The 22367-nt window shown below is 47.2% G+C and overlaps 9 protein-coding genes and 1 non-coding gene across 10 annotated transcripts; 5 read left to right on the top strand and 5 right to left on the bottom strand.

Moving 5' to 3' along the window:
• Window positions 1–406: 406 nt before the first annotated feature.
• On the top strand, window positions 407–2987 carry FOIG_14688 (uncharacterized protein). Its single transcript, XM_031215964.1, has 3 exons — window positions 407–965; window positions 1044–1340; window positions 1392–2987. The coding sequence occupies exons 1-3, from the start codon at window positions 675–677 to the stop codon at window positions 2922–2924; spliced, it is 2121 nt and encodes a 706-aa protein (XP_031054340.1). The 5' UTR covers window positions 407–674; the 3' UTR covers window positions 2925–2987.
• FOIG_14687 (uncharacterized protein) lies at window positions 2780–4681 on the bottom strand. Its single transcript, XM_031215963.1, has one exon. It carries the CDS (start codon window positions 4610–4612, stop codon window positions 3128–3130), a length of 1485 nt encoding a protein of 494 aa, XP_031054339.1. The 5' UTR covers window positions 4613–4681; the 3' UTR covers window positions 2780–3127.
• Window positions 4682–5746: 1065 nt separating this feature from the next.
• Window positions 5747–6899, top strand: FOIG_14686 (uncharacterized protein). Its single transcript, XM_031215962.1, has one exon. The coding sequence runs from the start codon at window positions 6109–6111 to the stop codon at window positions 6640–6642; it is 534 nt and encodes a 177-aa protein (XP_031054338.1). The 5' UTR covers window positions 5747–6108; the 3' UTR covers window positions 6643–6899.
• A 386-nt stretch (window positions 6900–7285) lies between these two features.
• FOIG_14685 lies at window positions 7286–7401 on the bottom strand. Its single transcript, XR_004093464.1, has one exon. It is a non-coding gene; the product is annotated as a 5S ribosomal RNA (ribosomal RNA).
• Window positions 7402–8031: 630 nt separating this feature from the next.
• FOIG_14684 (uncharacterized protein) lies at window positions 8032–9421 on the top strand (the record flags this gene model as incomplete). The annotated part of the gene is made up of 2 exons (XM_031215961.1): window positions 8032–8234; window positions 8287–9421. The coding sequence occupies 2 exons, from the start codon at window positions 8032–8034 to the stop codon at window positions 9419–9421; spliced, it is 1338 nt and encodes a 445-aa protein (XP_031054337.1).
• Window positions 9422–10447: 1026 nt separating this feature from the next.
• FOIG_14683 (uncharacterized protein) lies at window positions 10448–11671 on the top strand (the record flags this gene model as incomplete). The annotated part of the gene is made up of 1 exon (XM_031215960.1): window positions 10448–11671. The coding sequence occupies one exon, from the start codon at window positions 10448–10450 to the stop codon at window positions 11669–11671; it is 1224 nt and encodes a 407-aa protein (XP_031054336.1).
• Window positions 11672–11694: 23 nt separating this feature from the next.
• Window positions 11695–13506, bottom strand: FOIG_14682 (uncharacterized protein). Its single transcript, XM_031215959.1, has 8 exons — window positions 13228–13506; window positions 13040–13177; window positions 12910–12976; window positions 12822–12849; window positions 12756–12768; window positions 12265–12706; window positions 12125–12209; window positions 11695–12059 (listed from the first exon to the last, which is right to left on the bottom strand). Exons 1-8 carry the CDS (start codon window positions 13395–13397, stop codon window positions 11899–11901), a joined length of 1104 nt encoding a protein of 367 aa, XP_031054335.1. The 5' UTR covers window positions 13398–13506; the 3' UTR covers window positions 11695–11898.
• A 1214-nt stretch (window positions 13507–14720) lies between these two features.
• On the top strand, window positions 14721–17617 carry FOIG_14681 (uncharacterized protein). The gene has a single exon (XM_031215958.1). It carries the CDS (start codon window positions 15080–15082, stop codon window positions 17108–17110), a length of 2031 nt encoding a protein of 676 aa, XP_031054334.1. The 5' UTR covers window positions 14721–15079; the 3' UTR covers window positions 17111–17617.
• Window positions 17536–19785, bottom strand: FOIG_14680 (uncharacterized protein). Its single transcript, XM_031215957.1, has one exon. The coding sequence runs from the start codon at window positions 19681–19683 to the stop codon at window positions 17680–17682; it is 2004 nt and encodes a 667-aa protein (XP_031054333.1). The 5' UTR covers window positions 19684–19785; the 3' UTR covers window positions 17536–17679.
• A 762-nt stretch (window positions 19786–20547) lies between these two features.
• On the bottom strand, window positions 20548–21581 carry FOIG_14679 (uncharacterized protein). The gene has a single exon (XM_031215956.1). The coding sequence runs from the start codon at window positions 21410–21412 to the stop codon at window positions 20852–20854; it is 561 nt and encodes a 186-aa protein (XP_031054332.1). The 5' UTR covers window positions 21413–21581; the 3' UTR covers window positions 20548–20851.
• Window positions 21582–22367: the final 786 nt, after the last annotated feature.

Raw genomic sequence — 22367 nt, 5'->3', positions numbered from 1 at the left:
TCGATTCTCGGGGCCCTGTGGCCAATCAGCATTGTCCGTTAAAGAACCTCGCGTTTCGCTGGCTCTGTCGCGAGCCTGATCTTCAGTGCAAAAGTCTCCACAAATGCGCCAAAAACGAGTGGACAAGTTGCTTCGAAGCTTTGCCGTAATAAGGAAAGTAGTTGGATGATCTGGCACAGTCAGCAGTGGATGTCCGACGGAGCGGAGCAAATGTTAGCCCGCTCAGGTCTCTATTCTGAGTGACGAAAAGACTTGGGCAAGTTTAGTATATATTTGCAGGCATTTGGACCAATTTATTTTGGCACCTGGGATTTATGTCGAAAGTTCCCCGCCTCTCCGAAGGCCCAATGTGCTGTGCTTCAGCATAGCCACAGAGCACTCTGACTCGTGTCCTAAGATGAAGTCGCTCATGACTGACTCAACAGTCCAGTCTTTGAATATACAGGCTTGGTAATCTTGCTATCCTAGCAGCATGCTGAACTACGGGAGTAATTGATTTGTTTCATTTCCTTCATTCGATGTAACGAGTGTATTCGGATGGGTTGAGCCGTGCCTGGTCAAAGCGCAGAGTTGTCCATGCGTAGGTAGGCCAGAAGCGACGGTACAAATGAAATCAACAATCGTGAGGACAGTTTTCTATCACTTATCTCACAAAAGCTCCGCCAGACTTCAAGATGCATCGCTACTCGCTTCAAAAGGTAGGTGAGCAGTACGTATACACTCGCATTTTCGAAGAGTGGGAAGACTCGGACTATGAGGATGGGGGCGATGATGAAGAACTTGTCATCAACCAAGAAATCGCTCAATTGATTGCCTGGATTGACGAATTTGAGGATTCTATGCCCACTATGGAGGAAGTTCAAGCGAGATACCATGAACTGTTCGGCAAGCACATCGCAGACAACAGTTCTCACAGAGAGGATATCGAGCGTTTCTGGTTACACAGACTATTGAATGGCACAGCGGTAGGTCCAGAATCTTCCAAACTTGCCTCAATAAGACAATTAAATAGATGAGATGCTAATCCGCCCCGTTGAGTTAAGAAGAGAGATGGTGTTCTCAGGCTTCCAGGATATGGTCTCCCCTTGAGTTTCGGGATAGACAACAACAAACGCCAGCCTTTCCTCCTTGGCTTGCATGCGGAAGATTGGAAATCGCGAACACTCATGAATCGCGAAGTGTGCATGCTCAAGTTGGAAGAGGAGATCACAAACAAGGCGCATTGGTGGGAGAAAGTCTTGAATACTGATATTGTCTCCAAATGGAAGCAAGAAGCGCTACAAATGCCATGGGCCAGCTATCAGCACAATGGTGATTTTACGAGCAAAATGGCAGACGTGGTAAGTGCCAACAGGACTGACTGATGGTACTTTTTGACTGACGCTTTCCAGTGTTTCAAGGATCTTGCGGTCAAGGCTAAGATTTACGAACAAACGAAGCTAATTCCCGTGATGGAATCTTCCTCTTGTGTCATCAAGTCTGACGCGCTTCTTCCCAACGAGTTGACGCAGAGGCTCAGAGCTGCGGCTGCATTGCTTGAAGACGTTCCCGGGTCCCAACGAGACTGGCATCCAGGAAGCGACGAGAAGGTTCTGGACCTTGTTCATCCCTCACTCTGGCCATTGGTGTTTGGCCGATCTCGAATTATTTCCGACAAACACATAACGCTAGACAAGTGTCTTGATCATTGCGGCTCGGGAAAAGTCATCCCTGAGCCCAAAACGCCGCATCTCAGAATGCCAGATAGCCTTCGATCTTTCACCGAAGATAACGATAAGAGAGCTCTATCACTACGATACCAATGGCTTCCATGCGATGTTGACCTGGCAGGTGGTCGACCACGAATCAAGAGCTACATCAACAATCTTCACCCTGTCCGATACAAAGCCATATATTCTCTCATCGAGGAGCTTATTGCGAGATCTCTTCCCGCTTGGGATATCGTCTGTCGCTCGGCTCGCAAGGAGTTCAGGTTCAAGAGATTCGGAACCGTTCACGAAATCAAATGGACGTGTAACGTGCCCGAGATCTGTGCGAAGATGCATGGCTGCTATCAGAGTAATAGGCCGCTCGCAGACGGCGAGGATTATGACAGTGGTTCGGAAACTAGTTCTGTCTTTGAAGAGGGCAAGCGGTTGAACTGGAAATGGTGGTCGGAAACTCACAAGATTAACTGCCCAGAACCCTTGGAGGATGCAAGATACCCCCTCGATGCATCCCACTTCCAAAGTGAAGAATTCTTCAATAAGGTCTCACAGATCCAAGTCATTGTTAAGATGGCAAACATACATCTGACTCCCGAGAAACCCACGTATGATGGTGGCTCGTGGCACGTTGAAGGGCAACTCAACGAACATATCTGCGCCACGGCGCTGTTCTACTATGACAGCGATAATATCACCGAGTCTCGTCTTTCCTTCCGTACTCAGGCGGATAGGGATAACCTTAGAGATAGGCTCAGTTACTCTCAGGGAGACCACGATGGTATTGAAGCGATCTTTGCTATTAAAGCTAAAGGGGATAAGATGCAGAATCTCGGGAGTGTCGTGACACGAGAAGGCCGAGCCTTGTTTTTCCCTAATATCTATCAACATCGAGTTGAACCTTTTGAGTTGGCTGACCAGACTCGTCCTGGGTATCGCAAGATTGTCGCTCTGTTTCTTGTTGACCCAATCGTCCCGATTATCTCGACAGGCAATGTGCCCCCACAGCAAAAGCATTGGTGGAAGGATAAGCTCAGGGAGGCAGAACCGCTCAATAGCCTTCCTAGTGAAATCAGGGATGCAATAACTCAAAAGGTGGACTATCCATATGGAATAGATGAAGCAAGACGGATTAGAGAAGATTTGGTATCAGAGCGAAAGGTTGTAAACAGCGACAGCCTCAGACGACAGGCTCAGAGTTGGAACTTCTGCGAACACTAACAAAACTAAAAGATAAATCAGGATTGCTCATCCTTATTTTATGCTACATCTCGACTAAATCCACTGAATGCTGCCAAACAGCGTCAAACCTCCATGTTTCTGTTCAGGGACTTCTGGTAGCCTATTATGAATCAAGGATGGACGGAGTATCGACATCATAGCTGGAGTTGAACCGGCTCATATGCATTCACACAAAAGGCAACTCAAGTTGTCAGCGGTACCTCCCAAAGGCGCACAGCGTCGAAGTCGATACTGGCAAGGAACAGCGAACACTTAGAGTGATCCTCCCAAGCTACCATTTCGTAGCCCCCCTTACTCGTAACCTTACCATGTTCGTTCCTCCATTTTCCCGCATTTGGCCCATCTTCTGTTCCACCTCGTGCAAACCGCCATTTGACTTCCTGTTTGAGGTCATACACTTCAATACTCCAGTCACCGAAAGTCCAAACCGCAAGCTTGTTTCTATCATCAAAGAACCTCACTTCCAACGTCCCAACAAAGTCTCTCATCATATCAAGAGACTCCTTATCCACTGTACAAGCATCTGTAGAGAATAGTCGTTTCTGCAGTAACTTCTTCTCGCTAACATCGAGGAGAAGTAGCTCGCCACTGCTCTCTCCACCTACAGCAAGCCACGGGTTAGTTGGGTGCCATGCAAGAGTCCTTCTCCAGCGATCAGAACGATGTCCTTTGTAGACCCAGTGCTGCTCTCCGTCAGCAATGGAATAGATCCATACGTTGCTTAGTCCGTCCGTTGCTGCGAAGTAGCTCGAGTCGGGACTGAAAGCACCAGCCCAGTTCTGCCCCTCGGTCTTGAATCTGTACTTTTGCTCTCCTGTAGTAGCATCCCAAATACGAATAGACTCGTCCCATGACACAGAAGCAAAGACTGATTCATCAGGGCTCCATCCTGTCCACATGACTGCATCGGTATGGCCCTTCAGGAGCAGCCCCTTGGAAAGATCGTCCGAGGAAACGATCTGAATATCCCATGGATCATCCCCATTCGAGATAGGTGACTCTCCAGGCAAATATGTCATCCAATTTCCTGAAGGGCTGAAAATTTGAGACCCATGAGCTGAGTGTAGTCGGCCTTCTATGGTCACTTTACTCGCCGCGATGTGCTTAGAGACGGTGCGACTGACAGCAGGTCCGACAGTTCGCTCTAGATGGCGGAGTTCGTCTTTGCTCAGATTGATACCGGCTTCGGCTAACTTGTCTGCAGCAGCTGAAAGAGCGGCTTGACTGGCATTTCGTAACTGATCGTCACCCAGTCTCGGTGCCGACCTTTCTTCTTCGATGTTCCACAGAATGATCGTGGGCGGTTCAGTATGCCCCAAATCGTCGTATATCTGCTCTTCACACGAGACCAGCACATCCGAGCGGCCAGATCTGAACGCAAGGGTATCAACTTTGTTTGTATGACCCCTCAGAACTGCAATAGTATCCCAGCTCTGGGTATCGAGGATATGGATGACATGGTCGATTCCAAGAGCAAGATACTTTCCATTGCTGCTCACAGAACCAATATGAGGCTGCCTTTTGAAGGTAATCTTCTTGATCTCATCATCCCATTGCTGTTTGCCATTCTCGGCATATGGGAAGGGGTTCCCTTGAGATGTAGTGAAGTCTTGCTTGACGGCGTATAGCCAATCCTTCAATAACTGGTCACTTGAGTAACCGGGCATGGCTAATTAAGAATGAAAGTTGATACTGAAAGGCTCATTGAATATTCAGAGTCTTTAGAGATAAAGCTGACGTACATATATATGATACGACATCTCGCGGGGTTGCTGCCTAAAGTCCTATGAGTCACGTGTATGCAGCTTGTTGTCGACCAACAGTTACGAAATAGGCAATTGCTTTACTCGATGGGATGGCATTAGTCCGTCTTATGGTTGCTAGAATTGGAGGGCATACTTGGAGTTACCATGGTACAAGATCTTTAAACAGTAATGCTTTGGCAGTGGAGAATCGGCGCTATAAAGGCGTTAGGATCTTTCACTAGCCCAATTAAACGACAGATCGCAGTTAATAGGTCTGTGTACTCTGTTCCTTGATCCAAATAAACTTAGAACGGCGTACCATGACTATCCGTGTTTGATATACCTGGAGAGCAAAACATCAGGCCTTAAGCTGGAGAAGCAACACTAACTGGTCTAAACGACTATTTGAATTTACCAAAACTTATACAAGTCTTTTCACTGCTTAGGATAGAGGTCCAAAGTTTCTTGCCTCCTATAGATATACTCTCTCTATGAAACTTGGCAGGCTAAATATGCCCCTTCATTACTTGTTGACTCATCCTAATACCCATCCTTCGATAGCTTTATTGCGTCTTTGGCAGCCCATCAAAAGAGTTATCGCCTCTCTCGCCTCTCTCCACGACATTAGGTTGGCTGACTGAGGCAGACTTTTCCTTCCCATGGTGTTATATTACATTATGGGGCAGGAAAGGCAGCAGAATGGGTTTGCTAATCTGTTGCCCTATCTTCGAAGGAAACGTGCGTGCTTTATACGCCCATCGGATCGCATGTTGATAGATCAAGTCTATTGCAAGAATATGCTTTTGGTCGCATGTGTCACAGACTTCTGGGGAAGGTCGACCTAAGCAAATGTAATGGGTCCACCACGTCAGAAGGTATATATACCTTGCTTTTCCCACAACAAGTGATGCGATGACAGAAAAAACTAGGAGCTCACTGCAATATGGATAACAGAGTTCCGACGTCACACAACGAGCAGGGTGGCAAAATCGACCTGTTTGCTTCTGACCGACCTTACAACGCACCATATGAAACCTGCCACGGCATTGGGCCTGTCATCAACTGTACAGTCAAGCTGGTCCACCATGAGATTTTGCATCACATCCGTGGATAAATCGAGAAAGAGCATCGTATAGCAATAGCCTCTCGCAAACAATTCTTTCCGGAGGATCTCCCGAATATGGATAGTCGTGAGGCCACCCAGTTTCGCAACAAGACAGTGCCTTTCTATCTGCCCATCGCAGATGGTCCCAGAAGAGGGCTTGAATAAATGCTTTCTATTATTATTTACAACTATATCTATCGGCGATGGTTTCAACCATATCGAACAAGCATCTACCAGGGGCAATTTATTATAAATCATACACCCAGATCATCAGGTCTTGACGTCAGATCTCGACTCTGCAGTCAGCTTGGCAATGCGTATGCACACCATGATCAATGATCGCCTTGACTCTATTGAGGCAGAGCCATTCTATACAACACTGCCACTATTCAGAGCCATAATGATTGTGGTTACAGGGCAGCTCTATCCAACATGTGGCAATCTGAGAAATATCACCAAGATGAGCGTCCTAGTTATGGCCACTGGAGAGCAAGGCGGTCTCAGCCCATCGACAACATTTGACTCAATCGCGAATGGAGCCAAGCCTATTTGCGTTGGGGGTTTAAACGGGGTAGAAACTGATCTTGAGACTGCAATTGAATTTTTCATGTCCTTGGAAAAGCGTAAAGAAGCTTCTTTTGGTCCGCAGCCCGACCCAGTTGCTGCGTTGGGGAGTCCGGCGTGTTCTCCGTGCCAAGGACGGTATAAGCAGAGGCGATCTTACGCAGACAGACTGAGATGGATGGGTGACACGATTGTCGGTCCTAGGTCAGAGTGGGTTGATACTGAGGAGTACAAAGGATGGACAAGTGGTGGCGCCTATGTCGATGCTGGCATGATGACCTAGCGAGAGAAGATCGTGTGGAAGCTGCATGACAAAGAGTGCATGTGTTATGATGAAACGGAGTAAAGATGTGCGGTTCTGTATTCAGAAGTCTTGAGTCAGACAAGGCAGCATTGATAACGTTGAAGCGAGCTTGAAGGACGTGCTCTTGAACCTCAAAGACGATCAGGGACAAGGCTAACTCTTTGTCGGCAAGATTGGCTCTTCTGGGTTTCAACTGCTTGAGACGCAAGGAAGAGTTTTTTTACGGACAAACACTGAAAATCGGCGATGCTAAGCGCGTCCGTCGAAGCCAAGATCTGTATCAGTGGGATCAGGGGAACGGATGGCAAGGCAACAAACCGACGAAAATAAAGTCATAACAGTGAGCTACCTATTGTACCCTGCCATGCTTGTTGTTTCTCCATACATAGATACTCCAGATGATTGAAATGTTCAAATGGAAGCCTCACGTACGCCCATACCTATCAACTACTCGATGGCGAGCAATACTAAGATGCCCATGAAAAGCTGTCAAATCCGACATAATTAAAAGGCAATATTGGCGACAGAGGCATCGGTCAATAATATGAACTTTCATCAGCAGCCAACACGTATGCGGATAGCTCATAGACATAATTGAATTACATTTAAGAACCGCAAAAATAACATACAACAGCGGGGATTCGCTGGTCGTCACCGACCCAACTACTAATCCGCCGGTTAGTGGCTTGACTATGGGAGAGCGGACGGGATCCCGTATTTTCCACTACCTTTGGTCGTATGTGCTAGTAATACCTCTAGCTACGGTCTATAAATGCAGCAAATTTGCCCTAGCGAAGTATGGTGAAGTTAGAGATCTTCAGTGCATGCTTGCACTACCGAAGAGACTGCATGGTAGAGGAAGCTGACTAACTAATGCAGATTCAAATACCAAATCCGTCTTAGCCAATTCCGTTTTGTTGCTCTTATCAACCGTGATTTCTACGATGCAACCTCGTCTTGTTTGACTCGTGCGTGAAGCATCGCGTCCCTTCATCGACACACGTGTGCTTATCGCATCCATCTCAATAGTCTAGACAAGCCATCTGCCATAGCCGATCGCCAGAAGTCTTGAATGAAGCTTGAGTTATTATCCAAACTAAACCTTCGTGGTTGAACTGATGAATTGGATTGGTCGGTGAATAGTCTCATGGTGGAACCACGTGGGATGTAGACCAGCTGTAATACGGCCACCCGGGAACTAGCCGTAGATCAGAAGCTGCCGCATGATCAATTCGGCACTTTGCGGGTATTTTCGCATTGCTCTCGCTAATTCTTATACATCAAGATGCGTCCTCGTCTTGCGGAAAATGTTACAGTCATAGCAAGTATCTATGCTGTCCGTGTTTCTTTGCCTCAACTGCAGGAATCATGAATCTCTCGGGCTACTTTTGTAGTCAGACTAACAAGGACGATATAGAATATCGACCTCTTCGGCCAACCAGCCCGACGAATGAAGATGACTTGAAATCCTACGCAACATGCTGTTCTTCGCGAAGAAGACCATGTATAAGAGGCCGCAGGAAATGGCTGAGTCCGTTTCTCGCAGCTTTTGCTGGAGCATGTCTAATCCTGTCAGTTCTTATTCAACTGTCCGTCGCATATATGGGCTGACGTCTTGACCAGAATCGCCTTCTTCCTGATGACATTTGTTATCGAGCGCTATGCTGTCTACACCTTCGAAGCTTCTGGTCTTGCCTTGGCCGATCCTATCGAGCAGTACGGTGATGCTATAGAAAGTGCCAAGAGATGGGTTGAAGTCCTGTCGCCTCAAGTAACTCCAGTTATGGTCCATTCTCACAACGACTACCTGAGACCACGGCCGTTGTTCTCGGCTTTATCTGTTGGCTGTGCTAGTGTTGAGGCCGACGTTTGGCTCAGCAAGAATGGAAAAGACCTCTTGGTTGGCCATCACTGGTGGAATCTCACACCAGAGAAGACCCTGAACTCTCTCTACATTGAGCCACTGCTGGAGATTCTCGACTCTTTCAACTCCCCACAATTCTCGGATGAACTCGAGAGCCAAGGACATCATTCTGGTGTTTTTGCTAGCCATCCAAACAAGACACTCATCCTGTTCATCGATGTCAAGGACGACCCAGAGAAGACTTGGCCGGTAGTCCTGGAGCACCTGGAACCTTTTAGGCAGAAAGGATATCTTTCATATCATCAAAACACTGGATCAACACCGGTAGACCAGTCATTTCAGTCTGGTCCGCTAACTGTGGTCGGAACAGGCAATATTGGCAAGAGGCGAGATGTTAATATTGGTCCTGACCTGGCGAAGTGGCGGCAGCACCACGATGTGTTTCTTGACGCATCTTTAGATCTCCTATCTCACCCGGGATTTTGCGAGAGAAACGACACCCTTTGTCGCGAAGTGGAGGAAAATGAGTTTTACACAGCTTCCGTATCTCTCTTCAGAGCCATTGGGACTGTCATTCCATACTTCAGCAAGTCACAACAGCAGAAGCTGGCTGACCAGATCCAACTTGCAAAGAAGTTGAACCTGAAGTCGAGATACTGGGAGCTACCAGGCTGGCCTGTATCCCGAAGAAACTACGTTTGGAGGACACTTCATCACGAGGGGGTTGACTTGATCAACGCGGATGATATAGTCAGCGCAACCACGAAGCAGTGGCACTCGAATTATGCCATAGAAGGCGCATGGGTTCTCGGTATTGCGTCTTGTCTTTTTAGCTTCCTCCTTACCATTATGTGGTTAGGAAAGAGGATGGTGTTTCGTATGATGACTGTTTAGAATGACTAGCTAGTTTAGGATACCCCTTTCTCAAGAGAGAAATACAATATAGAAACTCAAGATCATTATCATGAGTTTCAATTGCAACTTACCTCTACTGTGTTGGTCCTTGTCATCATTTCTTGATAGGCAACTAGCTGGTAGGTCAAGGTGATTCGGGGATATGGTGCGCGCCCTCATACCGCACTGGTCAGTTGCGAAGAGCATTTCTGCTTTTCTGGTATGCTCCATTCATATGAAACCTTGGAACTCACGATTGTACAGTGGGCCGATATCTCGTTGTCGAAGCAGAGCCCAACTAGTCGGGACTAAAAGTCAAGCTTTCTGACAGAGAAACCTTGTCACATTGGGAGCTCGGAGTGAGTTGCGATATGCCTTCAACAACTCCGTTGACTCACAGATATCTGATCATTTCGGGCGACAGTGTTGTCCTTCCTAGAAAAATGCCCTACCAGACCGCAAGATGCCCCATGGAAGCACGGACAGGACCGATGCTGGGCAATTTGCCGCCTTAACCGCTTCGGGGCTTGGCGCATGTCCAGAAGACTTTAAACACCAACAACAAACAAGCCTGATACACAACGTCAGCATCTGAAACCAAAACTCAGAAGTTACAGGCTCGTTACAAACCAATTAGTTCTTCATTGGGGATTCTGACAGATTGTGGCAACACCCCATATGCAGTGTTCCATTGGACATGACGACGCTCCTGTTCTAAAAATACCAATCCCTGCATCTTCATTCGCAACGGCCAGTGGTAGTCCAAACGCCAAGACAGCAATGACCAAGTCAAGCCTCCGCAGTCGATACGTGGCATCACTCAATCTTCTGAGGCTGTGCTGATGATAATCCACATTTCCCAGTCTCAGGCTTTCCGATTGGGTTTGGTCGGGAGGGTTGATGGAGACGTCAACTGTGGCTGGGAAGACCATCTTTGCCTCCGCCTCGGCAGTTGACATATATAAGCTGCTTCCCGACAGATGAAGCAAAATTCATTTCTTGGTATTCTAAACATCTTCAATCAAAATGACTTACTACGGCCACAACGTCAACTTCCAGCAGCAGAACCCTGGGTATAACCAGGATGGCTCCGGCCAGGGAGGTTATGGCGGTGACGATCAACGTCGCAATGACCAAGGCGGCTATCAACAAGGCGGTCCTCAGCAGTACGGTCAACAACAGGGAGGCCACCAACAAGGTGGTCCTCAACAAGGAGGTTATCAGCAACAGGGCGGTTATCAGCAAGACCGCCCAGGTCTCTCACAGTCCTACTACTCAGAGTCCTCTCAGTCCTCCCAGTATCCTCCTGGTGGACCTTCTGGACCTGGACAATATCAGCAGGGCCCCCCTGCATACAACCAAGGACCTCAAGGTCAGTTTGACGGCGGCGATGGTCCCGATGGTGAGCGTGGTGTAATGGGAGCCCTTGCCGGCGGTGCAGCTGGAGCTTTCGGTGGTCATAAGATGGGCGGAGTCACCGGACACAGCAAGACCAGTACCATCGTTGGAGCTTTGGCCGGTGCATTTGGCGGTCACAAGCTGCAAGACGCCGCTGGAGACTGGAAGGATGAGAGAGACGAGAAGAAGGAAGAGGAGAAGCGACGAAAGGAGGAAGAGAAGAGACGCGAGGAAGAGGAAGAAAGGAGACGAAAGGAGCGCCGCGATGATGATCGTTATGAATCTCACCACCATCGTCGCCGAAGCCGAAGCCGAAGCTCTTCTCGTGGCTCTAACCGACGTCGTGGTGGTCACTACGCCGGTAACTTCACCGCCTCATCTCGAGATATCAGACTCGATGCTCACGGCGACTACGTTCTGCACGCTTCTTGTAAGCGCGAGGACGGAGACTACCAACACACATCCATTTCCCTCGACAAGGTCCTCGAAAACGACAGAGGAAGCTTCCGTTGGTCCGCAGGTGGCCATCATGGTAGCTCTTCTTCCGTCACAGTCCAGCAAGGCGATACTCTTCGAGGCATCGCTGCTCGATTCAACTGCTCGTTTGAGGAGATTGCACGACATAACAACATCAACAATCCTGATCTGATCTATCCTGGACAGACACTGCAGGTGCCTGGTGGTGGTCGCCATGGTGGTGGCGGTTTCGGATCTTCTGCACGACATGTTCGTCTTGTGGATGGAGGTCAACGACTTGAGGGTGAGCTGTCTCGAGATGGAGACTGGGTGCTTAGCTCGATCATTCTTGATGAGAGAATCAGAAACTTCAACGGCACCTTGGAGCTTGTCTAAGTTAGAAACTGAGGCGTGTAAAATAGCAACTGGAAAGCGCATGATATCAGAAAAGATTGTTTATTCTTGCAACATGCTGAGATTCTTCAGAGCCATGAAATTGTGATAGTGTAATCTGTAATGTCTGTAGTTGATTTTCTGATCTGGACAGCCCAGCGTTTTTCACCATCTGCAGTACTAGTTACTCCCCCAAAACAAACACCCCTCTTTTGATTATTCTGAGACGCTCACTTCTGTTCGGTCTCAGGTTTGCGGCCCCAGACAAAGCGAACCTTGAAGTAAGGGTGAAGTTTCTTGTTCCTAAGATCCTTTCGTACCTGCATGAGGAAAATCTGATACTCCTCGGCTGGCCAATTCAGAACTTCATGCCAAATCATTTGTGAATAGCCTACGGGATACACGTCAGTGGTCCTTCTTGCTTACCACTCTCTTGAGACATGAGCGAAGACTTACCAACAAGGTCAGATTCTAGACTGAGCTTCGCATACTGGCCGATCTCCGCCATCTTGGGATCTTTGGGCCATGAACCGAACGGGATCTGTCCAGGTACGGCCAGTTAGGACAGTAAGAATATGAAAAGGCTCTTCACTTGCCTTGTAGAATGTTTCCTGGATATCCACGAAGCCAGCTTCTTTCATAGCCTTCATCTGGAGATCTTCCGTGAGGACAGACAAAGAGCATCCGGTTGCTTTGCCTCCCTCAATGAACATCTTATCCCAGGTTCCTCCCAGAGCGGTTGATCCGTCATTGGTCACGGTGCCATCGTCGCTATGTGTCATGGGCTCGGACTCACAGGACTCGACCCAACCTCCTGGCTTGACTGCATTGTATGCCTCTTTGAAGAGTGCAGTCCAGTCTCGAATAGCACCAAACAAGTAACGCATATGCACAAAATCAAAGGTATTTGCGTCCCAAGTCCAGGGCTTAGTGCAGTCATCGATCTCGAACTTGAGATTGGGGGGCACCCAGTCTGGCTGTACAGCGGACAAGTCTGTACCGATGACAGCGGTATTTGGGTGCTCATCAGCATAGTCTCTAGTGAGTTCGGTCAGTGGATATGACATGGGAGATCAATGGTACAAACATTGCCCAAATTCCTTAGAAACTGATTAGCATCTTGTATTTCCTGTGCTGACTAGACGTGACCGACCTGTTCCCGTACCAACATCTAGTACTTTCTGTGTCACGGAAAGTGTCAGCCCTGCAAATCTTCATTTTCTCAATTCTCTCCCTCGTACCTGAACATCGTCCTTTATAGGTGCCAGATACAGCTTATCGTCAGTGAGTAGTGTCAAGAAGTGGTGCCTACGCCCAATTAGTAGCCGCTCTGTGCCAAAGGAGTAGAGGTTCCAGGCAACATTTACTCACATTAGATCAAAGTTCTCGAGGGTCTGCTCGTCAGTGGGAATCGGATAGCTACTATCGTGGTAGGTAGAATGATACGACCTTCCCTTGAACTTTCGGTACTCCAAGATACTCGAAGCAACAGATGCCGTCGATGAGTCGCTGGCGACGTCAGTTATGGTCCAAAGTCAATTTCCCCAAAGAGATCATACACTCCGGCGCTCACGGCAGAATCATCGTCATCTACCGTTTCATGATCAAGTTGAGGGGGGGCAGCCGGCTCAAGCGGTTGTTCTGGCGTGTTTGCATCTGCAACTGAAGGCGATGTCTGAGTAGCCTGGTCAGACGACGAGATTGGTGCAGGCGCAGGAGGAGAGGACATGGCACTGTGATTATTGGCGTAGCACTTCGATGAGCAAATTTCTCGGATGAGTGAAAAGCCAAGTGAGGAGAAGGTCAAACATTTCGTAGGGAACACGCCACGCTGGTCGTTGGTCGTACAGATGCTGAAGTTATGCGCCGAGGCTTGAGAACAGCCGCTGATTGGGCATGTCGTCCAGGGATATCGCGTAAAGCATCCGATAACTCAATCAGGCAGTTCGCATGGAGTGCTCTCCCAGATCAAGCAACTGTTTTTTTTGGATAAATGCCCTGTTTTCCACGCAGTTCGGGGCTGTTTTGGCAAAAAATGTCCCATCAAGACCACGGCCAGAACGGGAGGAAACCCCTGGTCTGAGACTTTATCTTAACACAATGTGAAATCATGCGGCAAGGATTAATGACCCCTCATTTTCGTAACAAAGTAATTCATGATGCCCTCGACTTCCATGAGATGTTACAGAATGGTGTGGCTCAGTTGGGATTCTCGTTTTAGTAGGTGTTGGTAAATTTGTCCCGATCAGCGTCGTGAACTCAATTCGCGTCTCAATCGCATCTAGGTCAACTTAATGAGCTTATCTTCACTTACTGAACAATAAAACGACCTATAAGTAAGATGACCAAGTAACAGCCTTAAACAATATTACTATTCTCCATTGATGGCCTACGGAAATAGGTTTTCTGCTTTTTGAACCAACGCAGGGTAGGCGAGTCATGGCGCAGGTAGCAGAGGTGATGCCAGTGCAGTGCTCGCAAGCTACCATCAGTTCGGCGCATTCTAACAGCAGCGCTGGGAATCACCATTTCAGGGCACTCCCTCCATGACCCCACTGTATTTCCATCAATATTTAGGGCCTTTGCACTAACAACGCGGAGCCCAAGGCAGCCTAACCACCATTTTTTAGCTGCTCAGATGTGGCATCCATGACGTATTTTTGCAGAGTCAAGGGAGGAGAGTCAGCGGGGAAAAGATGAGGGCAAAACACGCTTATCGCGGTGCTGGGGATGTAGAACGCATCATGCTGCGTACAATCCATGATTTGACACATTTCCCACATTATTATTCACTCATCGCTGCCGAAATCTGAAATCTTCAATCAAGAAAACTGAGCAAATACGAGGGGATTCGGTCGGAAATACCATGATGCGGGATAATCTGATGTCGCATGGGTCAGTGATTGGCAAAGACCTCGTATCGACGTCCAATTTTAACATGCAGAGGAACAAGAAACGCACCAATTATGCAGCTAGACGAGCTCAAGTCTCCGCTTTTGGCGTGTTTCCCCTCGTTAGCTTATTTCTAATTTCCCATGCCAACCCCGTCCATCTCGTCTTTGTTTCTCCATCCGACAGACTTCAATTATCAACTTCAACCATCACCAATTCCATCAGCTCGATTGCTTCCATCAGTGAAGCATCTTGGGTAGTCTCGGGTTAGCTTGGTTGAACAGTGTCCGACACTCTCGCTTCATTTTCCGGACCTGAACCCCTTTTGAACTTCCCCGCGCCAGCCGAAAGTCTGTCATCTCGCGCATCATCGAAACCTCAACAATGGTTCACAGTGTCGCATTTTACTGTCGCATATAATCCAACAGCTCCCGTCGTGAGCTCAACTCGAGGCACGCAGTCGCATCCAATTATCAAGTCAATTTCAGCCGTAGCCGACCGCATCAATCCACCGCCGTCATGAAGCTATTTACAGCATCTCTCATCTTATTCTCATGGCTCGCCCAATTTCCCGCCGCAATGGCCGACAGGGTTCTCGAGTCAAAATCGCTCAACAGCTGTCAGCAAGGCTCGCTATTGACTGCCAGTCTCTTTCACGTTGTCGTCACGCCAAACAACTCACTGGCCACCATCAACGTCAATGCTCTAGCATCAGTTCAAGGCTATGTGAACTTTGATGTCACCCTCGAAGTCTATGGTCATCAATTCCTTCACGAGATTGTCGATCCTTGCAGAACTAGCTTCGACCTGCCGAGTCTATGTCCTATGGCACCCGGTGATATCGACATCAAGTTCAACGTCCCGCTTGGCAATGCTTTGGATCAGATTCCTGGCATCGCGTATGGCATTCCTGATCTAGATGCCACCGTGCGCGCATATGTCAACATGACCTCCACGGGCGAGAGTGTTGCCTGTGTCGAGGCTGATTTCTCCACTGGTAAAACCGTCGAGCAACTCTCAGTCAAATGGGTCACTGCCATCATCATTGGAATCGGTCTCATTTCCTCAGCACTCATCTCGCTAGCCGGCTACGGTAACGCTGCTGCTCATCTTGCTGCCAACACACTATCCCTCTTTGCCTACTTTCAGGCGCAGGCTATAATCGGACTTACTGCTGTCACGATGCCGCCGGTCGTGGACGCCTGGACGCAGAACTTCCAGTGGTCTATGGGTATCATCCGAATGGGCTGGATGCAAGATATCTTCACTTGGTATGATCGCGCTACAGGGGGAAAGCCCGCTCGTCTCTTTGACAATCTCGCTACCGCTTCGGTCCAAGTTGTGAAGCGGTCCTTGGAAAACATCCCTGGTGCTGCAGCTCTGATCCGTCGTGACTTCGCCTTCTCGAAACGAGGCAACATTGAACTCGAAACCGGCTCATATTTGGTCTACGGCATCCAGCGTGTGGCGTTCCGTTCACAGATTGAGACAACGAATCTCTTCCTGACCGCCATCGTCTTCTTCGGCATCTTCACTGTCTTTGCCTGCATCCTAGTCTTCCTCTTCAAGCTCGTTCTCGACCTGTGTGCTAAGCAGGCTTGGATCAAGCGTGATCGCTTCCTCGAGTTCCGAACAGAATGGCGCACCATCCTCAAGGGAATTCTTCTTAGACTCACCCTCATGGGCTTTCCTCCCATCACCATTCTTTGTCTTTGGGAGTTCACACAGGTTGACTCGGCTGCGCACGTTGTCCTCGCGGTCTTCTTCTTTTTCACGGTTTTGCTCACCCTCACCATGGCAGCTTTGAAGATAGTCACACTCGCGAGACACAACAACCCAGTTGTCACTCTGTACTCGAACTCGCGAATCTTGAACAAGTGGGGATTCTTGTACATCCAGTATCGAGCTACTGGCTACTACTTTATCGTGCCTCAGCTTGCCTACATCTTTGTCAAGGGCATGTTTGTTGCTCTGAGCCAGAAGAGCGGCGTTACCCAGGCAGTTGCCCTCATTCTTATCGAAGCCGCTGCTCTCATCGCCACCAGCGTCATGCGCCCCTTCATGGACAAGAGCACGAACTCGTTCAACATTGCCATCTTCGTTCTAAACTTCCTCAACGCCATCTGCCTCTTCATTTTCACCAATGTTCTCGGCATGCCTCGAATGGGTCCCTCCGTGACTGGCCTCGTTCTCTTCGTAGCCAACGCCGCTTTCTCCCTGATTCTGCTGCTCATGATCATCATATCGAGTGCTCTCGTGTTCTGGCGAAAGAACCCAGATGCGCGATACCAGTTCATGGCTGATGACAGAGCCTCGTTCATGAAGTCTAGATCGTCCACACAGATTGATACCATGACGCAGCTCGATGCATTGGCCGCCACAGCCCGAGGAGACCCAACTGGTCGCTCTCGCCCTGTCTCGAGATCTTCGTCAGAGCTTGCGGTGCCTGCATTCCCCAATGCCGGGCCCAAGCATACTTCAACTTCTACTCTATCTTCAAGAAGCCCGCATAAAGACTCACAAATAGACGTCAGGGCAACAGAGCAGTAGCGCGCTCTCATCGACATACGATAATTTTTTGTCAGACGGAATACGATAAATTTATATTGTTTTATATTGTAATCATTACCTGCGCTTATAAGGCTAGGGTTCAAACATTCCTCGCAAGATCTAGTATCAGGAGTTGATGTTGTATTTACTTTAGGCTGGCGAAGTTCTTCATGAGATAAGGTGCACTGTGATTTATAAATGTTAATAAGATGAAAACTTAGATTATGACTCTTTTGCCTCCCTCCAAGAGGTATAGTGCCTCCAATGCATCCGCCAAGACGATTTAACTTAGCATTCTAAATTGCAAGGTTCTTGGTTTTTATAGTACCAAGCTAAATCATCTTACCAGATGCATTAGGGGCATCATCGTATACCCTTTGAAGGGCGGTTAAAGAGTCATAACCTTGGTTTTCATCTTATCAGCATTCAGTCAGAGAATTATTATCATTAGCTCTATCAGGCTACTATAGTTGCGTATTTTATCCACGATTATGATATCCCAACCCATTCCATGTTCTCTTTTATGCCATATTACGCCCATCTAAATCTGTATGCATGTCTACCTTCTTTTAGCTGATCCATTCTGGCTTTATTCCCAAATCAGTCTCCTGAATGAATCTGGCTCTCCTTTTGTCTCTTTTCTCTCTTTTCGCTCTCCAGAATGCGTCATCGTCATCATCATCGGTGCTATCTTGCTCAACGGTAACACTAGTACGAGGAACATTAAATCTATTGTTATCCCAGTTGCTGAGAGACATTGTGTCGTCGTTCTTGGTTGCTTTTCCCGAAAGTGTTTGTGTCGCAGCTTTGGAAACTGGTCTGTAACGACTTGGAAGACCAACGATATTGCGCTCTGAAGGTGCCACTGAGGCAGCATATCGCCCGGGTTGTTGAAAAACAGATCTCGCGTAATTTGATGGTGCGTAGTTCGACTTTGAGTAGTTTGAAGGTGCGTAATGGGATGGCGAATACGTCGACCCAGCACCGGGAGGTCCCATGTTCATGACCGACTGCTGAGATGACAAGGCATCCCAAGGCTGGCTGCTTCTCTGATTCATGGTCGCCATCGATCTCAAAATCTCAGTTTGAGCCTGCAAGAAGTTGAACATCTCTTGATTGGAAGTAAGTGGGGGCAACTGAGGGACGGCAACGGGAGTCTGAGGCCTGGAGAAAGCCATCGGAGTCTGCGTGCCAGGCAGGCCAAAAGAATGTGCAATTCCGACCGGCTGAGTCGACGCCTGCCCCCAATTGAAGGCCTCGTTGGTATCAGGCAGAGGTTGGAAGCCGGTACTTGGGGGCACACGACGCGCCTTCTTGGCGCGCTCTTCGCTCGCTATCACGCCGACCAAACCACCTGGGATAAGTTGCTGGTTGTTCATGGGCCAGGCATTATGAGGGGCCACAGGGAAGATATCCTGTGGAAGACTTCTTGCGAATACCGGCATTGGTGTTCGTGAATTTTGTCGAATATTGTTCATCGGTTGGGGCTGCGAGTTGGATTCTCCCTTTGTATGACCGGAGTTGATGATGGATGGAGCTTTGCTGCCTGACCGACGCTGAATCTGCAGTAGTGCTAAAGGCACATCCTCATCTCCATCTTCATTGTCCTGCCTCGGGGTGATGTCTTCCGCCAAGCCTTGGAAGGTCTTGAAAGACTTCATGGACCACGACGACGAGATGCGTGAGTGAGAACGCAACGGTGGGAGATCAGGCCCATTTGTGCTCTTCATCATCCGTTGTCGATAACCGCCGTCGAGGTACGCCTGCTGCTTCTTACGTTGCGCTCTCTGTTTGTTCAGAGCCTCGGTATCGTCTATACACTCGTAGCCGACTTTATCGTCTTCCTCTTCCTCCCCGCCGTAGAAGCACCTTTCAGCTTCTTCTCGAGCCTTGCGCTTTTGTAGAGCTTCGAACTCGGCCGCTGTCATAACTTTGCCATGGCCGATTCGGGATGTAGGAGGAGGTCGCAAAGGGTGTGCTTCTACCTCGGCGGCTTCAGGTACTGAGTCTAGAGGCGGAACATATAGGTCGGCGAGATCTTCTAAACCTTCGTGGATCTCGTATATTGGCCTCGGCCTTGTCGTTGGAGTGCGGGAGGATGGAAACAAGGGCACTGAATCTACAGAGTCTGGTGTATTTAGGCTATCATCATTGATGAATGGCCACCGGGGAGCATGGCCGGCTGTTGGGCCAATGAGTTGCTCGAATTCGGCGAAGTCATTCTTTGTTCGATCACCGTGGGTGTCTTTGGTATTCCAAGATTGTGAGTAATGCTCGATAATGCCAGCGTTAGATGAGAATCTCAAAGTTGATGGATCACTTGGTGTAGTCGGATAAACGGCCTGAATGTCGCTTGAGGTACGGACATTTGTATCGATGGGTTCAAGGTATGTTCCCGATTTGATGAGCGGTCGAATCTTAGCGAAGTCTAGGTCGAGAGGACTGGTTCTGTGTAGAGTCGACGCCGTCACATCCATGCTACGACCTTGGGCATGGCCATGTCGGCTTGATAACGACAACGAGTTAGTATCGTCATAGTTCAAATGAGTGTGTGGTATCGTGCTCAAAGACATGGAGGGCAGATGTCGATTAAGCGCGAGTAAGGACAGGATTATCACAGGACCGAAGACTCATGGGGAGATTGTCAGTTGCTGAAAAATTTCCTTCAATCTGTCATCATGGCCAAAACATCCCTTGGCTCATCATCCCTCCCTTAAAGGGATGGTGTCTGCCTTGGAGAGCCTCAATGTCTCAGCCTTGAAGGGAGTGAGGCTCCCTTGAGTAACTCGACGATAAAAGTGGAGGGCATTCTTAAAATAAACATCACCGTTTCTCAGAACCTTGAAATCGACTTTAATTTCTTGCTCTTCTTGAATTGACTTTATTATACCCCGTATAGATAATGACAAAGCATATATGCCCACCACAGTACCTCCTTGATCTTGAAAGTAAGTTTCGGCAGCCCAGCTTATGCGACGCAAGACAAGTCCCTCAGTTGAATACGCCAATTGTGGCCATATAGATAAAATGTTTCAAGATGTACAGCATGGCCGCATTACATGAGGCTATTCACAGACAGTATTCTTAGCCATACCATTGACTGTGTCGGCGATCTCCTGGTTGTGTTGGTCCCGGCCGGTACATCCCGCTTCTATGACCACGAGAAGGCGGAATCTCCGATGCAGGCAGCTGTGAAATGCGCTAAATTCTGATTTAGCATAGCGCCTTGATGCGACATCAACAACTGCCGGTATAGCCTAAACGACTCCCATATCTGAGCCAGCTCGTAATGAACGATAAGGAGAGTCCATGGTATTTGAGAAACGTTCCACGGGTCTAGAAACAAAGGTGATATGCGGTAAAGTGCTAGTCGGTGTGCCGACAACGTGCCGACGCCATAAGGGTCTAAGGAATACGTTTTAAACTCAAAGACTACGGTACATATTTGCCGAGCACGCTTTATTAAAGTTTACTGAAACAAGCGATTGCAACATAGGAAATTAACAAGATGTCATCGCTAAATGACCTTCCTGAAAAAGGTCACTTAGAGTTGTCTCAAAGTTTAGGCGATTGCTGAATTGGCCAGACCGCCGCAAGGACTCGTATGATGAGAATTTTATAGACTCAGATAGATTCGCACTAACATCCGAATCAACCCTATTTTGCATCTTGACAGCTGCATCCAATTGCTTCCCTCAGACTATCTCACGTCGCCCGCCTTTGCGCCCACGTTGAAGATTCTCACTTGCAGACCCTCTCGAAGGTCTCGTTCAACTTTCCACCGCAGTTCTGAATCTGCTGAGCCTCATACTTAAGACTAGCATAGATCTGACAACCTTCACCACCCATGATCCTGCCAGTCTCCTCGCTGCCTCCGTACTTGAGAACCCTGGCTGCCATTCCGGCAGCAACGGCCTGGTTCCTGGTGGGGTCGTTCAAAGCCGTGCCATTTTTGAACTTGGCTGCTCCTGCGACTGCAGCGTAGCCTAGACGACGCGCGTACAGAAAGCTGATCTGCTCGTCGATGGCATCGATGTATTTGCGCGCACATGCAAGAGCCTCGTCAGGATCGGTGGACTTGCAGGCTGATGCTGCAACAGGAACATCGTTGAGACAGGTGACGTTGTATGGATATGTTGTGCTGTGAGCTGATGAAGCAGAGCCTGGGTAGTTGTCCGCTGTGGCATTGATAGATGGTGTCTCAATGCATCTTGTGAGTTTCGCGGATGATGGATGACAGGATCCAGTAGCTGCAGCTATGCAGAGCGAGAGACCGATGGAAAGGGGCGAGGTTAAGTGCATAGTTGATACTTAAAATAAAGAATAAAGAGAAGGAAAGGAAGAAAGAGATAAAACAAAAAGGAAGTTAGAGAAAAAGTATATTATAACCTTTGGGCATTACCTAAGTGTATTTATATTTATATAATTATAAGATATAAATTAAAACTAGCTAATTATTAAATATATAAAAGAAAAATTATAAAAAGAGTTTAATTAAAATAAATATTATTTTTAGTATATATATTATTATAAATATTTTAAAGTCAAAATGCCTAGTTAAATAATACATAAAGTAAAGCTAAAGGCGTTAAAGCAAGATAATAAAATAAGATGTTTATTTTTAATATAATATAATATAAGGTATTATATACTATGCTAAAAAACATAATGACCTTAATATTAAGTCTTAGCAGATTACATAGTTGCTGCCTTGAACCTTAAGATCTAACTAAAGGGTTAGTAATAGATTAGATCAGGTCGCAAGACAACGCAGTGGGAGAAACACAAGTTGAGAATAAACATAGTTAAATAACACTTGGTTATTATAAATATATAATATATAATATAAATAAATATAATAACTTTAATATTAAATCTTAGTAGATTATATAACTATTACCTTATACCTTAAGATTTAATTAAATAAATAGCCTTAATTTATAAGTATAAAAAAGATATTTATTATACTTATTTTACTCTTTATCTTATTTTATTTTCTAATAAGTAAGTTAGTTAATTATTAATTAGGTAATAATAATAAATTAACTACAAATTATCCCCTTTTCTTAAAATTACCTAATAAAGGATTTTTTTCTTCTTTAAGCTTTAATTAATATAATATTATTAAATTTACCTAGCTTTCCTATTTTAGAATTATTATTTTAAAGTTAAAATACCTATCTAATAATATATAAAGTAAAGCCAAAGGTATTAAAGTAAGATAATAAAATAAGGTATTTATTTTTAATATAATATA

The sequence above is a fragment of the Fusarium odoratissimum genome, assembly GCF_000260195.1.
Source record: "Fusarium odoratissimum NRRL 54006 unplaced genomic scaffold supercont1.43, whole genome shotgun sequence".
Lineage (NCBI taxonomy): Eukaryota > Fungi > Ascomycota > Sordariomycetes > Hypocreales > Nectriaceae > Fusarium > Fusarium odoratissimum.
The sequence above is the reverse complement of the archived record's forward strand: the minus strand, read 5'-3'. Positions and strand labels throughout refer to the sequence as shown.

Excerpts from the sequence above, each read along its gene's own strand:
- FOIG_14680 (XM_031215957.1), bottom strand. The coding sequence starts at position 19,683 with ATGTCTTTGAGCACGATACCACACACTCATTTGAACTATGACGATACT.
- FOIG_14679 (XM_031215956.1), bottom strand. The coding sequence starts at position 21,412 with ATGCACTTAACCTCGCCCCTTTCCATCGGTCTCTCGCTCTGCATAGCT.
- FOIG_14687 (XM_031215963.1), bottom strand. The coding sequence starts at position 4,612 with ATGCCCGGTTACTCAAGTGACCAGTTATTGAAGGATTGGCTATACGCC.
- FOIG_14688 (XM_031215964.1), top strand. The coding sequence starts at position 675 with ATGCATCGCTACTCGCTTCAAAAGGTAGGTGAGCAGTACGTATACACT. Across the intron at positions 966-1,043 it reads GACTATTGAATGGCACAGCG|AAGAGAGATGGTGTTCTCAG; the intron begins GTAGGTCCAGAA and ends CGTTGAGTTAAG. Across the intron at positions 1,341-1,391 it reads CGAGCAAAATGGCAGACGTG|TGTTTCAAGGATCTTGCGGT; the intron begins GTAAGTGCCAAC and ends GACGCTTTCCAG.
- FOIG_14681 (XM_031215958.1), top strand. The coding sequence starts at position 15,080 with ATGAAGCTATTTACAGCATCTCTCATCTTATTCTCATGGCTCGCCCAA.
- FOIG_14686 (XM_031215962.1), top strand. The coding sequence starts at position 6,109 with ATGCGTATGCACACCATGATCAATGATCGCCTTGACTCTATTGAGGCA.
- FOIG_14682 (XM_031215959.1), bottom strand. The coding sequence starts at position 13,397 with ATGTCCTCTCCTCCTGCGCCTGCACCAATCTCGTCGTCTGACCAGGCT. Across the intron at positions 13,178-13,227 it reads TCTGCCGTGAGCGCCGGAGT|CGACTCATCGACGGCATCTG; the intron begins GTATGATCTCTT and ends TGACGTCGCCAG. Across the intron at positions 12,977-13,039 it reads CTCGAGAACTTTGATCTAAT|GCACCACTTCTTGACACTAC; the intron begins GTGAGTAAATGT and ends AATTGGGCGTAG.